General features: G+C 52.9%; 1 protein-coding gene across 3 annotated transcripts; it reads right to left on the bottom strand.

Annotated features, from left to right (window-relative positions):
- Nucleotides 1-414: 414 nt before the first annotated feature.
- On the bottom strand, nucleotides 415-14,816 carry LOC128268871 (E3 ubiquitin-protein ligase AMFR-like). Of its 3 annotated transcripts, none has more exons than XM_053006157.1 (11): nucleotides 14,696-14,816; nucleotides 13,686-14,031; nucleotides 10,943-11,642; nucleotides 8,898-8,990; nucleotides 7,497-7,580; nucleotides 7,329-7,409; nucleotides 5,145-5,300; nucleotides 3,086-3,176; nucleotides 2,669-3,014; nucleotides 1,723-2,589; nucleotides 415-1,660 (listed from the first exon to the last, which is right to left on the bottom strand). In XM_053006157.1, the coding sequence occupies exons 3-11, from the start codon at nucleotides 11,507-11,509 to the stop codon at nucleotides 1,435-1,437; spliced, it is 2,511 nt and encodes an 836-aa protein (XP_052862117.1). In that variant the 5' UTR covers nucleotides 11,510-11,642; nucleotides 13,686-14,031; nucleotides 14,696-14,816; the 3' UTR covers nucleotides 415-1,434. The 3 variants fall into 3 exon arrangements, with proteins under 3 accessions (XP_052862117.1, XP_052862115.1, XP_052862116.1); XM_053006155.1 differs by having other exon boundaries at nucleotides 14,600-14,815; XM_053006156.1 differs by having other exon boundaries at nucleotides 14,683-14,813.
- Between the last annotated feature and the right edge of the window lie 1,585 nt (nucleotides 14,817-16,401).

The following is a 16,401-nucleotide window of genomic DNA, read 5'->3' as shown; positions in this document are numbered from 1 at the left end:
TTTTCACGTTTTTTGGGGTTTCCCGATGCCGGGTTAGGCCGGTCCAGACGCTACGATATATCGCTACAACTATTCGTAGCGATACGATCAATCGTTGCGTATCTTAACAGAATCAGCAGAATTATTCGAAACAATAGACTGAGTAAAATACTTTTTCAATCAAATCAATCAAAAAAACTATCATACTATCCCCATTTACACGTGTTTTTGGATGAATGAAGTACTTTTTCATCCTGGTGATTAGATAATGATGATTTATTCGAAATCATGATTTAAACTCACACAAACTTCGGATACACCCTTTAAATAATGAAGCGCCATCTAGCGGGCAACCTAGCGTGGACACGAACACCGCGTTCGCACTATTTCAGCAAAAGAACGGAAAACAATAAAAGGTAAACGCGAGTGTTAAAACGAAATAACAACGAACTTTACTTTATTGTTTGCATTTGCTCGCTAATAGTTGACTTAAGTTTGTCATAATTTTGACTATACCCCCCCCGTCGGTGCGACGCGTTCCTGTTTCCGGCAGAGCGAATCATTCTTCATCCGTTGCCTGCTTTGTTTCGCCTCCTGTACATTCAAAACCCATCATTAGTTCGCGCTCCGCACATAATATCGCGCCCGAAATGGTGGCCGAAATAGATTACGCCAGAAGCGAATTGTTTTGAAGTGGCCCCCGTGTTTGTGGCCGCCGCACACAATGGACACCACAATGGTACACAGGATTTTGATTTGTTGTTCCCTAGTAGAAAATAAATATCATCACAACGGGGTTCATGTTATCTGTTTGTGTTGTACGGCCGATGGTGGCCGCGGTTGGCAACGTTTGGTGGCCAGGCTGGCTACAGTGATACCCATTTCCAGAGATCGGGTCCCACAGTGTCCCAATCACACGCCTGCCACACACATCCACACACACGCTGCTACACTACACTTCTCTCCGTCTCTCTAATCGACCACGTCTACTAGTTTGTGGCGCGAATTCACTAAGCTGAGTTCTAAGTTAATTATTCCTCTAAAAAACGCACGCACACAGAGGAGGAGATGGCGGGTGGTGGTTTATCTCGTTCATTCGATCACACGCGGGGCGCTCTTATCAATCAGTTTGTTGGTAAATATATAGCTGCGCAGCGCAGCGGGATTGGAGATAAAATCTAATGCAAAATAGGGAGGGTGACTAAAATTCTAATCGAGTAAAAGCAAATGATGCGAGAATATCGCGAGCGGGCTATTAATGGATTTGCGGCGGCGATGGATTTAAAAAAAAATACCTAAAACAATAAACGATAATGATACTTTCACAGCACCGTCCGTCCGTCCGTCCGTCCGTTGGCCGGGGCCCGGTCCCCCGGTCACGTGCGCCCATGGCTTCACGGCAACAACATTAGAAGCCAACAACTCTTCTGCACGATGATCACGTTTTAGGCGTGCTTAAAAGCTGCCATCCTCCGACTGCCGCGAGTGGGAAGCGGTCATTGTGGCAGAGGACGACCTGGGCAGCTCACTGTCGAAGGGTGACGACGACGCCGCCGCCGCCGACGGTGACGATGTTTCCATGCAGCTCTTGTTCCGATGCCGAACCGTCGTGCTGGACGGCGGCGCAGAGGACGGCGTTTTCGCGTGCTGGTTAAGGTCCGATTTGTTCTTCTCCAAATATCTAAGGGAACAAGGGAAAAAGCGTGATTATGGCCATCCATCACGGAGCCTGTAGTAACTGACCTTCTTCGCGCGATCGCCAGCAGCTGCTCCTTGCGGCGCTGCAGAATTTTCTCGCGCTCTTCCGGACTCTTGGAGAACCGATCACCGAACGGAACGGCCGTCTCTTCCGCACTGTCGTCACGCAGCAGCGTGTCGTAGCTGCCGAAAATTTTCGTCCCACGTTCCACCTCGTATCCGGCGGCCGTCGCTGCCGTCGTGGCTGAGGTGTGCAGGGAGGACAGTGACGATACGGAACCAGATGACGACGAGCTGCTAACGGGTGATCGATCTTCACCACCACCGCCCACCGTTGCCGGATAGAACTGATCGTCATCGTCATCGGCCTCCTCCTCGCCACGATCATACGTCGCCGCGCTCGGAACCGCCGGGTTCTCCTGCTCCTCCTCACCGGACGCGCCCGCAACCCCCGCCGGAATCTGCAGCCGGCCCTCGAGAATGTTGTCGATCGTTACCTCGATCGAGCGCGACACCTGCAGATCACCGATCAGCACCGAGAGCGGGTAGCGAGGGAACATTTCCTGCACGTGCCGGGCCATGTTGCGCACCTGCGACGTGTGGTTGGCGGCGGCCGCCGTCAGCGGTAGCGTGTCGACCGGGCGCAGCATGTTGTTGATGTGCGTCACTTCGACGGAAAAGTTGGGCAACCACGACACGTACCGCGAGCCGTTGAAGTGGAAAAAGTGATTGTTGCCCGTACGGCCACCACCGCCGACCGTGGCGTCCTCCCGATCATCGATACGGATGTCGGCCGCACCCAGCAGCAGCGGATTGCCGGCCCGGGGGCCACCGCCGTTCTGGTGCACGCTCAGCCCCAGCCGGCACGTCGGGCAGCTCGTGTCCTGCTCGAGCCACGACTGTAAACAGGAACTGCGAAAAAAAACAGAACGGAACGAACGGGTTTAGTAGAGCGCGGGCCGGGGTCCTAATCGGCCGGATTGGAACTTACTTGTGGAACAGGTGACCGCACGGCAGCTTGCGGGCCGTTTCCATTTTCTCCCAGCAGATGGCACAGTTGTCCGAGTTGGCCTTCAGATCGTCGCCCGTCGCCAGCGGGTAGCTCTTCTCCATGTGGTTCAGGACCCACAGATAGTTGCGGTGCTTCTTGATCTTGCGCTGGATCTCGTTGAACAGGTAGCGCAGCTGCATAATGATCACCAGGCTGGCCATCGACAGGAAGATGTTGCTCCACAGCAGCATGTGGACGTGGTGCACCAGGTCCACCACCAGCGCGGCCACCTCGAACGTTAGCTCGATGTAGTACGACACCGGGCCACGCTTATCCCACGAAATGGCTGCAAAACGGAAAGCGAGGTGTGTTAGCGATCGAGAGCGATCAATCACGAGGGGCCGGTCCATTACTCACAGTCACTTCCGATGCGGCCCTGGCGCATATCGTGCAGGAACATCCCGTACCGTATCAGCACGTGCATTGTCCGTACCGCCAACAGAACGCACTGAGGGGAGAGAGACAGAGAGAATCAAAGCATTAACCACTGCTGACACAATTAATGCGCGTGCTGGGCGCAACAATTGATGATCGCGCACCATTGTTTTAATGGTAGCGATCGCGCGCATACTGTGTGTGTGGTCGCCGCCGCGTCTTGCACGTCCATAAACGGGGCGCTACGGTTTGCCGTTTTCGGGATCGGCCCACCACCGGCCACCGAAGGCCACCCCGCCAACACGCGTATAGGGCCCCCCATCATAAAATGGTTGCCCGGTGGCGTGATAGGAATTCGGTTGAGGTACGCACGCGTTACGGGGTCTTTGTTTCGTTGATGGGCCGCGATTATGCGCACATGGCCGTGGCACGTGCCGGCAACCACCGGTTGGTAGATTTCGATTTCGAGTGGCGCAAGGTTCTTCTTCTTGAACACGCACCACCCCGAGCGGGCGTCCCATTTTCTGGGCCCATTGTTTCTTTTTTGCATTCCGAAACCCAGCGAAAAGAACCAACGCCCAAGACGGTTCGGTGTCTACGGTAATTGTAAAGACCACGCCTCACACGACCCAAATACGGTCCTCCCGGCGCATGACGCGCCCTGTAGAGCAACACGAGACCCTCTGATTCACCAGCCGATTAGCGCGCAACAGTTAACGCCGGGTTCTCGATACAATATTGGCCATATTTGCATCCGCAAGGGCGAAGCGCTGCGTCGTGTTCTGGCGCGCGCGTTGTGTGCGGGACGATGACCGACGATGATAATGATGGCCACTACTACTTGCCGCCGTGGCGATCGATTGAATTGCTGCTTTGGCGCTCTATTTATAAACACACACAGTGACATTGAGAAGCCCCCTAACCCTAACCTTCACCGCGGGTGTCTTCGGTCGTCACAGGTTTCTGGGTTACGATGATATTTACATGCGACCTTGCGGGTTGTGTTGCACCGCACGATGACCCTTTCACTATCGTCGTCCTCACTGTATGGTGCCAGGCCCACCTAAAACCCCCGGGAGCCTTGCGCCACCTACCACAGGTGTCGTGGGGATTGGTTCCGCTATTTTGTTACGTTTTGTGTAAGGTCCCTTTCAATTAGCGGGCGTAGATAACAACACAGCGCACCGTGCGTGGTATGTGTACACCACCCGCCGGCCACCGCGTCCGGAATGGAATGCTCCGAAGCAAGCAAGGGCCGACAAAATTGGCCGTCTTCACGCGCGTGTGGAGCGCACTTGTGTGTGGTTGAGCTATTAGAAGGTTTCGCGGCGCGGAGACGGTGACACGCCTTGGCCGCGGTGCGTGGCCTTCGAAAAACAGCGACCCACCTAAAACGGCATGAAACAAAGCGCATTTAGAAACCACGCCGGCGAATGCATAATTTTGGCAAACTCGGCGTCGGGGAGAGAATTAGCTGGCCTAGCGAAGGGGCCTCAGTGCTCATGGGCCATGGGAGAGATCACCTCCGATCGTGCAATAAATATTCGGCGGATGAGATGCTGTGTGAAACAGAAACACTACCGTCCCTCTGGCCACCGATCTCGTCCGTTGAATCGTGTGATGGGTGCGCACGCCACCGGGGATGGCGGATGCTTATTTCCTTCTTTCCGGTGCAAGGCTCCCCCCCGGTTGCCCCCTCGCATGCGCGAAGGTCTAGTTCCGAAGCGTAGACGGCGCGCGCGACCTACTTCTGCAACAGAGTTCACCGCTGCCATCGGCTCAGGGACGACGACGATATCGGCGACGACGGTGGGCGTGTTGTTGTGGTGAGGAAAAAAACAGAGTAAAACCTTCCACGAACTCACGGTTCGGACCCGGGGGGATCGTCCACCGGGAACCATGTTGTAACCCAGTTACCCAGCATCGCGCGAGAACCACACACGATCGTTACCGGGTGATCTTTTTGACCCCTTTTTTCGCCACGGGTCGCGGCTTGTTTTACGATTGATGCTCAGTTCTCAGCTCTCCGCGTCGTACTCACCTCCGCTGCCATGAAGGCGAACGTGTTGAAGCTGCCGACGAACACACCGACACCGATCGAGATCACCACCATGAGGCCGGCGAGCGTGAGGATCACGACGAGCAGCGAGATCAGCCGGAAGTGCGACCATCCCGGGGTTGTCGGCGAGAAGGAAAGCTACAACGAGAGAGAGAGAAGAGAAAAAGCTGTAGAAAACGAATGCGGGGAGTTGAAAGACCTTCAGGCTTTTCCAGGAGGAGCGCCAAGTTCAACAATCTCTTCTTCACACGGCGCGCCCGTACCCGGAGAACCGGAACACCCAAGGCCAACCCCAACTGGAACAAAGCATTGTGCAAATGTCAAGTATCCGGAGGCCGGACCACACGCGAATGCCATTCCCTGGGTTCCCAGAAGAACGTTCACAGAGCGCCTTCTGACCGCTCTTTGCAAAAACAACTTGTCCCGGTTGATTTTTAGCGACCATCACCCATGCCATTCCTGGCGCTGTCGTTAATTGGATCGACCACTTTAAGCCCCGACAATCTCTTCCTTGTTGGCCGGATCGATCGATCGGATAGCGGCGGCGGTATGCAGCAACCCAGTCAGACCACCTTTCGCTTTCTTTCGCTTCCCCGGAACGAGTACGACGACGATGAAGCCTTTGCGATGTTCGCCCTGACATAATCCTCGAGAGGAACACAATCCCCGCAAGGTTTCTCGCGTCGGTCGCGATCATCGCGTGCGGCGGCGACGAGTGTGGTTCTCCTTCGCCCCCGTTAGAATGTTCTAACCTTGTCAGAAGGCCATTGCGCGCGCGCGCCTACGAGCACTAAAGGGTGAAGTTACACACACTCCGGCCCGGAGGGGAGGTCTCAGTAGAATCAACGGAGCAAAGTCCTGCGAATGTGCTCGCCCGCGGACGCGGATTATGTCACAGACTGGCAAGCGTTGAAGGGTAAAAAGATGGATCGTTTCATTTTCGAATAGAACTGTCCGGGCACTAAAAGCCCCCTGGTGCTCCAAAACACGGTCCCTTGCAGGGGCGCAAGGAACAAGAAAGTTTCTCAAACAAGATCATCATCACAGAATTCTATGAACCACTTTTGGGACACATCGGCACCCTGAAAAGGGGCCTGAACGTAGTGAAAACGGGCCCATCCGCCAGTCATCTTTCCAAAGACACCGAGATTGTGTAGCGTAAGTGTCGAAACACAATCACTCGCCGTCGCGCCCGTGACACTTATCGCAGGCTCCGTCGCCGTCCTATCTAATTACAGGGTCCCACGTCACCTCCCTGCCATCTGTCCCGGTGTCCCCGCTGAGGTGGTATTGTGTTTACAGTTTATTAGATTAAAATACCCCAGGCGTCACGGTGCGCCCGGCCACGGCGCAACAACAGCAGCAACAGCATCCATCGCCGGTGAGTGGCGCACGGTCTGTCAGTCGCCATTATATGCTAATCCGTACGATATGGACCGTTTTCTCACACACGTCTGCCGCCCTCTCTGTGTTGCGCCAGAGAACCCCTTCGGGAGACTTGGCAGAAAGCAAGCAACCGATCCCGACGGTGATCCTTTTAAACCCACCGAAGCAACCTCAAACCGAAGTGAAAGTGAACGGTTGGCTCACTTCACTCACTTTCCTTCCGTGTAAAGAGAGTACACAGGGGACAACACAAAAAACACTTCAAAACCCAAGTATGATCGCGGTATGAACGGAAGAAGAAATTTGATCGCAAAAAAAAGGCGCGACCTGGCCACAGTCTCTGTAACCTTCCTGTACGACGACGTCATCGACGGCGCTGGCGCCAATTATCGCCAAGTGGTCTCGCTTCCAACACCCTACCAGGTTTCTGGTTACTTAACCCGATCGGTCGGACGGTGATCCTCCTTTCTTTCGCCGGTCGAAAGCAGTACCGTAAGATCCTTCGAGAAACGTTGCCCGATGTACGCGCTCTCGCACTCGCGTCCGCTGCGACGTGTTGCGCTCTGCTTGTTAGCCTTCCGACGATCATCATCCCGCTTGTTATACAATTAAACTGAAGTACTCTGTACCTCCGGAACAGCTTTCTAATGAGGCGGCCCTCTCAACTTGCCCCGCCGTTTGACGCGTAATCTGGCGTGCAATCTAACGCACGCAGGACGACCAGTCCCGGGGTGCTCAACAGTGTCTAACAATTATTATTATGCGCCACACGATACTTACGTACTCGAACCGATCTTTGCTCAGCTGCGACAGAAGGTGCAAGAATCCGAGGGCCGAAAACCATGACACCCATAGTATGACCTGCGCGCGTTCGGTGCGAGGGAAGACACGAATATTGGGGAAACATTAGTAGGGGGCCCGTGGCAACCAGTTGGCGCCTCTTCTTACCTCGTACAGGTACTGCACGTTGACGACGCCGAACACGAAGATAAACTTGTAGAAGATAAAGTTCCAGAATTTGTCCTTCATGTGCTGCAAAAAAAACGAAACGGGAGACAGACTTGATCAGTCGAAAGACGTCGAGGGGTCGAAAATTCTCGAATGGCCCATTCGATGACACATCGCGCGCGCCATCGTTCAATGCGCCGTTAACACTTCAAACAGCACGACCTAACGTAAGTAATAAAAATGCACACACAAAAAAGGGGTTCACAAGTGATCGTCATATGATCGCGTGTCCAGCCGACAGTGAGTCAGCAGCTACAGGTCTCTTTCTTGTTTCGTTTCACTAGCCGGCCGGCGGATGACACTTTGTGGCCGAAAGGAAAAGTCATTTGCCGAAACTCTTCATCTTCTTGTCGCCTGCCGATGCGCTGATATCGATCGCGCTTTTTGGGACGATCATAAATTAAGATCCGCGTGCGAAAGAGCACCCGAAAGGTGGCGAAAACAAAACACAAATGTCCCAGTTCGAATCTTGGTGACGATCAATCGCATCGCAAACCCTAATCCGGGCTTAGATTGTCACTCTCCGATCTCGGCGATCTCGGCGATCTGCTGCCGGAAAGGTCCGTCGACTCTTTCTCCTGCGCCCGGAGCCTCCCCCCGGAGGACTGTAATTTATGCGGAGATCGGAGACTTGGAGAGCAAAACGGCGCCTCTTGCTAACTGGATCATGCTTGGCGACGCTTTCGACAGCGCACGCGCACAGCAATCAATCAACACGATCGATCGGGGATCGCCGATCGCCCCTTTGCAAACGTCATTATCGTCGTCGTCGGTCGGACGGGCATAGACGCCGGGCCGGACCGGTTTGCGAACCACGGTGGAGCGCGCAAGGTCAAGCGCTACCAAAGAATGTTGCCCTTTTTCGGACACTTTGGACTCAGCAGACTAGACCGCGATCGCGCGGGGTCTCTGCCTAAGAATAAACCATGCCGGCCGGCCGGCCGGTTCTGCTCTCCCCGTTAATGGCGGGCGCGTTATTGGAGGGAGGCTACAGCGCGATTGCATTACCCGCTTGGGCCGCTTGGTCCGCTGGTGCTGCTGGTCATTGGTTCTAAGGCGCACACTCGTCCCGCATAATCATAGGGTCTAATGCTATCTAATGGTAGAGGAGAACTCCGTGCCGGCATCCGGTCGGGCACGGAGCACTGGTTTGCGGCGCGACCCTAACGCTGATAATAACTTGGGCCAATCTTAGGCACGGTCACGACGGTCCGCGATCACTCTCGCTCCTCGACGGCTTCTAACAGTTTCTTTATTCGCCACCGTGCAAGGACATCCTGTCGGAGGCGGTCAGAACGGCGACGCTGGCGCCGGAGGTTCCTCTCCTGCACCCGCTCTTACCTGCTGTTCGGATATCCGGAGCTCCCCGAAGACGAACTTCTGTATCGATTTACCGAGCAGTATCAGGCAACAGTACGCGCTGTTGATTAGGGTCTGGAAAGGAAAAGAACGGAGAAATCGGATGATAACGGCGGTGCAGAGTATGACACGATCCCGTCAGGGACACGATCGAAGTGACAAAAAATGGCCCAAAACCCAAAGTGGGGCGCGCGATGGCGCGCGGCTCTAAAAGAGAAAGTTTGGCGCGAAACAGTTCCGCACATCTCGCGCTCTCGGCGGACACTGTTGAATAAAAAAGCATAAAATGTATTGCATTTGTGGTACAGTTAAGGTTTTTTTGGTCAACCTGCTACCGGCCGTTCACTCGGGATGCCTTTCACCGTTTGGGATGCCGAGCGTGAGCGTGAGGTGATCTTCGGGCCACGCAAAACTCGTAAAGCTCGATGCAAGAGCGCCTATCCTGTCCACCTGGAACTTTTGTGGTCGTCGGTTTGAAAATGATACCCATTTTTAGCTAAAACTGCAATAAAACCATTCATTCGGTGCTTCCATTTTGAAAGTCCGCCGAGTTCCGATCGTACGCCATTTTCTAACGACCATTCGTTCCGATGGCCTTCAGCCACAGAGTTCACGTTACAATCGAGTGCAGCGGTCACAAATTCCTGGGCCACTCCCGAAAGACCGCACAAGGCAACCGAAGCGAAAAAGAACGGGCCACAATCCGCACTGACGCTTAGTGTGTGTCCGTCGTAACGAGACCACAAACCATAAATATCCAAAACTTCACGCCCTCTCCATTGTTTCACTGCCCGCGCGCTCCGTGTCAAGGTGGACACTTTGGGGGCCACTCACACGGGGGGGCGGCGTCGTTTTCCTCTCTGGTGCCATTTGTCAGAGTGCCGCTGCGACGATCATTGGCGGTGGTCCCATATAAGGCAACAAACGATCCCGAAAAAGTCTTTACCGGCCGGCCGAAATCGATTAATCAGCCGGCGGAAGCGACCGATCAGCTGGCCAGTGAAAAGTCAACCCACGCTCAGTAAAAAGTTAAAAGCACAGGTTTAACCTGTTCCAAATGTCGTGCGATCGTGCGCACGCGCGCGCGATAGTCAAAAAAAGTAGCCTAAGCGATCCAAACGATGCTCACCGTGGATCGTGCTCCGTCACTGTCCGGCTGAACTTGACAGTGAAACCGCGTCGCCGCGTAGGTTCAGCGAACAACAACAACAACAGCAGCAACGAGCGTCACACGCGGCCTCGGCAGACGGTGTGTGTTGGTCGGTCGGGCTCGCAAGCAGCTGCTGCTTTCTATCGCTGTTATCCTCATAACTCATCAGTGACCACCAGCGATCGGTTACGCGGCTTAGCTGCGGTTACCTTGAGCATGGACCCATCGCCATCTCTCTCGGCGCATAATGTGTGCTAAAATGTGCAAACATCCATCATCGAAACACGATCATCGAAAACATGATCATAAATAAAAATTCGACCACTCCGGAGAATCACGCAAAGAAGGTTCTCGCACGAAGCCAACCACTACGGGGTGAGGGAGCTACCGGAGAGCTCCGCGCGCCAAGGTCATCATGACGATACTTCTTTTTTGCCCCAAGCCCGGCGCAGGCGGCACATCGATTCTTTAAGGAAGACAAACGATACCGAAGATAAGCGAAGAAGTAAAGACAAGTGGCACAGTAAACAAGTTTGCTCACCCCCAACAACTCGCGAATGCGGAAATCGGGTTCCTGGTCGCCTCCGCCCGTTTCGTGTTCGGAACTTTTCGATTGTAGTAAATTACAATTGCACACAGCCCGCGCCGTGCCGCGATTCGTCTTGGAGATCACCGGAGATTCCGGAAGCGCGCGTGTACCGCGTTTGCGTTGTCATTGAAAATTGTACTCCGCCAATTACGGCCCATTAGCATACACTCGGCGGCGATGGCGGCCCGTTTCGGAATTCGGCCTTTGCCAGAAGGAACTGTCGATGCTACACCTTAAATAGTAAAAGATTGCACCCGGGTTGCGCCTTCGCCGGGTCACAAGACTTACCCAAATGCAAAACGGTTCCGTCGCCATGAACGATACCGTGTCCTTTAGGTAGGCACCGACCGTACGCGTGTCGTTGCCAGCCCACCGTTCGTCTTCGTCCTCATCCTCCTCGCCGTCAGCGACGCCCGTGCCATCGTCTGTCGACGGCGTGGCCACCCCAGCAGTGTCTCTGCGCAGCATCTGTCGCAGATCGGGCAAATCGGCTGCGGCCAGTATTTTCTCCTCGAGCGTTTCAATCTCCTGCACCGACAGCAGCGAAGGCCCGGCCGTCACGTCTAGCTTGCCCGCGGCGTCACCGACAATCGATGGCGGGCCTTCAAGACTGGCCTGGTGGCCTGCCACCGCTGCTGCTGCTGCTGGGGATGATGCTGCTACCGGTGGTGACGATCCTACGATGCTCGTCCCGGTTCCGGTTAGTGGTGTCGTTATGTTGGCGTGCTGCCGCCAGTGGGGATCACTGGTCATGATGAGGGCATAGTAGAGACACGCGGACATCATCAGCACCGTGATGCTGGTGTAGACGCGCACCGATGGCAGCGGAATGGACCCGTTCAGTGCGACCGGCATTTTGTGACCGGCTCTTGCTGTGCTGTACGCGCACTAGGACACTCTTCTCTCGCTTGTCCTCTGCTCCGAGATGTCCCTTCGAGAATTACAAACTATTGGCAACGGGTCTCGCCGCCATGAAAGTGTCGTACTCCTGGAAAGAAAAGGGCATCAAGAAAACGTTAGTGAAGCGCCAGAAACTCAATCCGCCGATCGTCGACCACTGATCAGCCACCTTCGCCCGTTGGGAAATGTTTGATCGAACACCTATTTTGATGGATTTTAAACACCTTGGGACGCCATTTTTGGAATCACCCATTAGCGAGGACCTTGGCCGATGGGAACAAGAGCATTCAGTCATTCATCGTTCGCGGAACGCGATGTGTCCAGGTGATAAGCACATAAAGAGAATCATTTAGACTCAAAGCGAATGGCGGGGGCATTAGGACAGATCGTCGCTAACGGTGGTTTAAGATAAGGGACAAATGGTGTCAACGCCAACAACAATCGTAGCGGATCGACGGATTGAGAAACGAATCCGAAACACGGCTGGGAACACCAACAACACACTTCTGGGTTTGTGGAGGTCTACCGATTACAGAGTAAATATTTTCGCGCTACGCACAACGCCGGAGTAGTATTTACAAAACTCGCTTCCGAAACCGTAAACAAATGTGGCATCATGCGTAGAATAAGCGAGCGTTTGGACCGGAAGCAGATTGGAGTTGTTGAGACGAGCGATCGCACAATATTTACTCTAGACCCCTCGCTCCACCAGAGAACGAGCTAAATTTCACTGGACTGCCACGGATCGTGCACAAACGATGCGTGCGATCCGATGTAATGCGTTCAGCAGCTTCCCTGATCGTGATGCTGATCGTCATTAAAGTTAGCGAGAAATCTTGCTGCAGGAACGATCGCGCCCCCCTAGCATTTGCTAAACTTATTTCCCGCTCGGTGTACTCCGTCATAAAACGGACCACGGGGGGCTAGGAAACGGGGCAACGGTCCACAGACATGGGGCAGCCACGTAAGACGAGATCGCGCGATCACGTAATCCAACTGGGCTGGCTGGCTGCGGGGTTTCTTCTGAGTGGCAACTTTCTTCCGGGGGAGACCCGGCGAGTTCACAGGGCAGATAATTGCACATGCGGCCCTTTTGGCCACGGTGTACAGACGGTCGAACGGTACAACCGGTTTTCATGCCGTGGCCTTTTCTTCAGATTGCAGCCCACCGTGGGGTCGTTGCATCGTAACGGTGAAATTGAGCGCAGCTCTAGTAGCTTCGCTTCGGCAGTCCCACGACTTGTTGGTTGGTAGGCCAACAATTGAACCGGAAGCTGCGCTGGTTGGTTGCGTGACAACTGCGCGACAGAAGCGCCGTTTTGTCCGATAAGATAAGGGCCTTCCTATGCCTCTAATCTGTGCCGAGCAAGGCGCAATTGGCTGCTAGTTACACACAATTTACGCATTAAATTTGCCGTCGATAAGACGAACGTGATCCTGGGGCGCTTCTGGGTCCACCCTTTTAACCTTGAGCATGAGGGGGTGGATCGTGCCACGTTGTTGACGAATTTAGTGCTCCAACATCAAGGAACGTGGCCGGCGTCGACGACGACGATAGCGCAGTCTGTTTGATTGTCCGTGGTGCGTGTGCACATCGAGACCTCCGCCTTGTTGGCGACGCAATTTCGTGAACGATCCCCAAAATAGAATGATCAACAAACGGAGAGGTTCTCCTTTTTGGGGGTAGTTGGCCCCCACCGGCGCTGTTCGGAATCGATAGCGATTCCGGCCGTTTGTTTTGCTCAGCTCTCTCAGCAGCAGATACACCGATCTGGTGATGGATTTTGACTGGCGGATCGTAACCCCATTCCCCACCGATCAAGGGTCGAAAGAAGCGTAGATTCTAATTTCGCAACCACCCGCACACGCTCGGCGATGTAAGGTCCCAAAAATAAACACTCCGCAATGTCGCCGCAATGTTTGCTAACTGGTTGCGGCCGCCAATGGCGGGGCATCACATTGCAGTCACGCCATCGGACATCGGACCCTTGCCGCAGATGGGGCTAAGAAAAGGTTGATAAGCAGCCCCTCTTCGACGACGTATACCCGGCTATCAATCGGGCTGTAATCGGACAACCACCCCCCAAGTCGATGGCCTGTGCAAAAAGTAGGTCGCCTGCTGTCGCCTTACCTATTTCGCCACGGATCTCGATCGAAAGCCGGACACACACACACAGGACACTGTGCAGCTAACACCTTCTCACACTTTCCTGGCCTCGCAAGAAACTCTAAATCCGGATCCGGTTCTTGCACTTTTACGGCCCGCTCTGTTTGACAGTTCCGTTCTGCGATTCTTCTCGTATCGTGCCTTCTGCTCACACTCACTCATTCACTTGTTCTCACTCTCACTCTCGCGCATTGATTCATCTCTCACCACGCGATGGATGATACCCTTTTTTTTACGTTCTGTTTTGATTTGGCCGTCTTTCTGCGCTCTTCAAACGGGGTTCCCCTGCGGCATCATCTTTTCTTCGCGGCTGCAAGCGAACAAATGGAAAGACATATTTTACTGTGTTTACCACCTCGAGAAGATAAAAGTGCCCAATGCGGTAGTGGCCCCACTGTACGATAAAAGAAACTGCGATACGGAAATAGAACACCAAACCGGCGCCGCTCGCGCAAGGTGCTGACGACGAAATGGCCAACTTTGCTCGTTCACTCGTTCGCACTCTTCACAATCGGCACCTAGAACGGCACCTAGTTGTTATCATTAGACACTTTGTTCATCACCCATCTTACACGCGATACATCGTAGTGCACACTGACACGGGCAACGTAGTAACCGGGGAGGCGATTTTACGACCTTTTCGCGACCGCAACAGCGGTGTGCACACTTCCGCCTTCTCCGGCGATGATGCTAAAAATTCGCACCGCAATTTTTAACACCCACAACCCACACACACACTGGCACCTGCTTTTCGAACGCTCTTCTTTCGAGAATGCGCTGCCAGGAACGTTAAGGCATACGTAAATTTCTATCACAACACCATTTGCTGCTGCGAAAATAATGTTGAGGTTCCGCTTCACTTGGCCGCCGCCGCTTACCTTTCTCTGCTCAAGGCACACACACACACCACGCGGGGACACGGTCCGAGCTCATGTTCATCTCGCGCGACGTGACTACTTACTCGCAAAAACAACCTTCTGAATGCGGGGCTCTATTAAATTATAGAGACTTTGTGCTGCTTTGAGCAGCTGAGCTGCAATAGCTTAACATTCGTCTCTTTTAAATACGAAGTACTTCATCTCTAAAAAAAAGTATATTCTATCGCAACTTTTGTTAATTTGTCTTAACGTCAAAACACGAAATGTCAAAATATTTTATGAATGTTCCGACCGATTTTGAAACCTAACTAAGACACTGCGAACCTAACTTTGATGACGAACCTGACACCCGAGTCAACCTACGAAAATCCCGAACTGCTGACAGTAACCCATTTTGACATTTGACACAACAATAGTAACGCTTGTAACCTGTCGCGTAACGGCAATCGTTCCCAATGACCTCCCGCAAGTTGTGCATTATATTAAAATAAGTTATACTTCGCAATTCGCCAACGGGCAAAGAGATCAATCTCAAAATCTCTCAAATTTTAATAACAACAACCACATCTCCACCAGGCAATTTGAACAGGCTAACCGGTGAAAACCGCCTGTCATATTTTGTTCAAATTTCCACTTGTCAAAATCGCGCGGTGAGTGACGGCAGTGAGAATTCGGCTAAATACTGGACGGAAACCTTTGTTGTTTATCGTACGGACCGAATCATTTCGATATTCTGTAATTCAAATGTAAATTAATAAAATTTTGAACTTAAACGCCCGGTGCATCCGCAGGAATAGTTTCTTTCGCTCCGTTGGTGGCCGTTTCGGCCAAGCATGTCATCTCTCAGCACAGCATAGCGAGCCAAACCGAGTACAGTTTCAAATTTCGAATATATTTCCGGACCGCCCACGATCGCCTGTTGATCGCACCTGTTTGCGATCGCGATCCCAGACCGAATATAACACAAACCCCTCCCGGGAACACTCGGTCGGAGTGTTTTCTCTCGCTCTTCTCAAATAATAATATAGGTTCTTGTTTCTTCTTTCAGTAGCATCATTACATAAAGTGTATCATCATATTGTATAATATTGTTTTCCGCGTTCTGCGTTGCGTGTTGTTCCGTACACCACACAGCTGGGGACGACGGCACCCCTCACAATCTTCCGCTAAAGTTCCGCAACTCGAGTTTTAATTTTCTCTCTTTTTGTTTGTTGAAAATCATCACATATTTTGTTTTATAATTGTTTTCAATACATTCGTTTTGCTGGTCGCCTGTTCAGGTTAAGTTATGCCTGGTAGCTGCCACGATTCGTCCGTCCGATGCTTTTCAGCCACGCTGTGTTCAGCCCCCACTATTTGTATATTGTATCAAACATCATCCCGCGTCGTGTATAATCCTTCCTCGCTCGCTACCTTATTCGATTGTGCCGTTTCGGGTGTCACAGCACCCACCACCACATACTACCTCTCTTTCTGTCGCACCGATTGCGTGTAGGTATTAAAACTTCGGGCCGCTACACACAATCTGTGATTGCACATAGAAAACAGAAGAAAAAAATGGTTGAAGAAAAAGCAAACAATCGCCAAACCAATGGATTGCGGGTCCTATCCAACTTCGGAGCACGCCGTGGTCGACGTGTCCTACCGGGTACCGGGTTATCATTAGCCTTTTGTTATCGCTCCCCCAAAGGAGGGGATTTTTCCGCGTTCATTCCATCTGCCGTTTTGCTAGTTAACTAGTTCAGTTCTTCATACACACCGCCCACCCTGTTCCGGTTCTTTGCGTTGCATTTGTTACAAAA

The sequence above is a fragment of the Anopheles cruzii genome, chromosome 2 (assembly GCF_943734635.1).
Source record: "Anopheles cruzii chromosome 2, idAnoCruzAS_RS32_06, whole genome shotgun sequence".
Lineage (NCBI taxonomy): Eukaryota > Metazoa > Arthropoda > Insecta > Diptera > Culicidae > Anopheles > Anopheles cruzii.
This window is presented reverse-complemented; position numbering and strand designations above follow the sequence as displayed.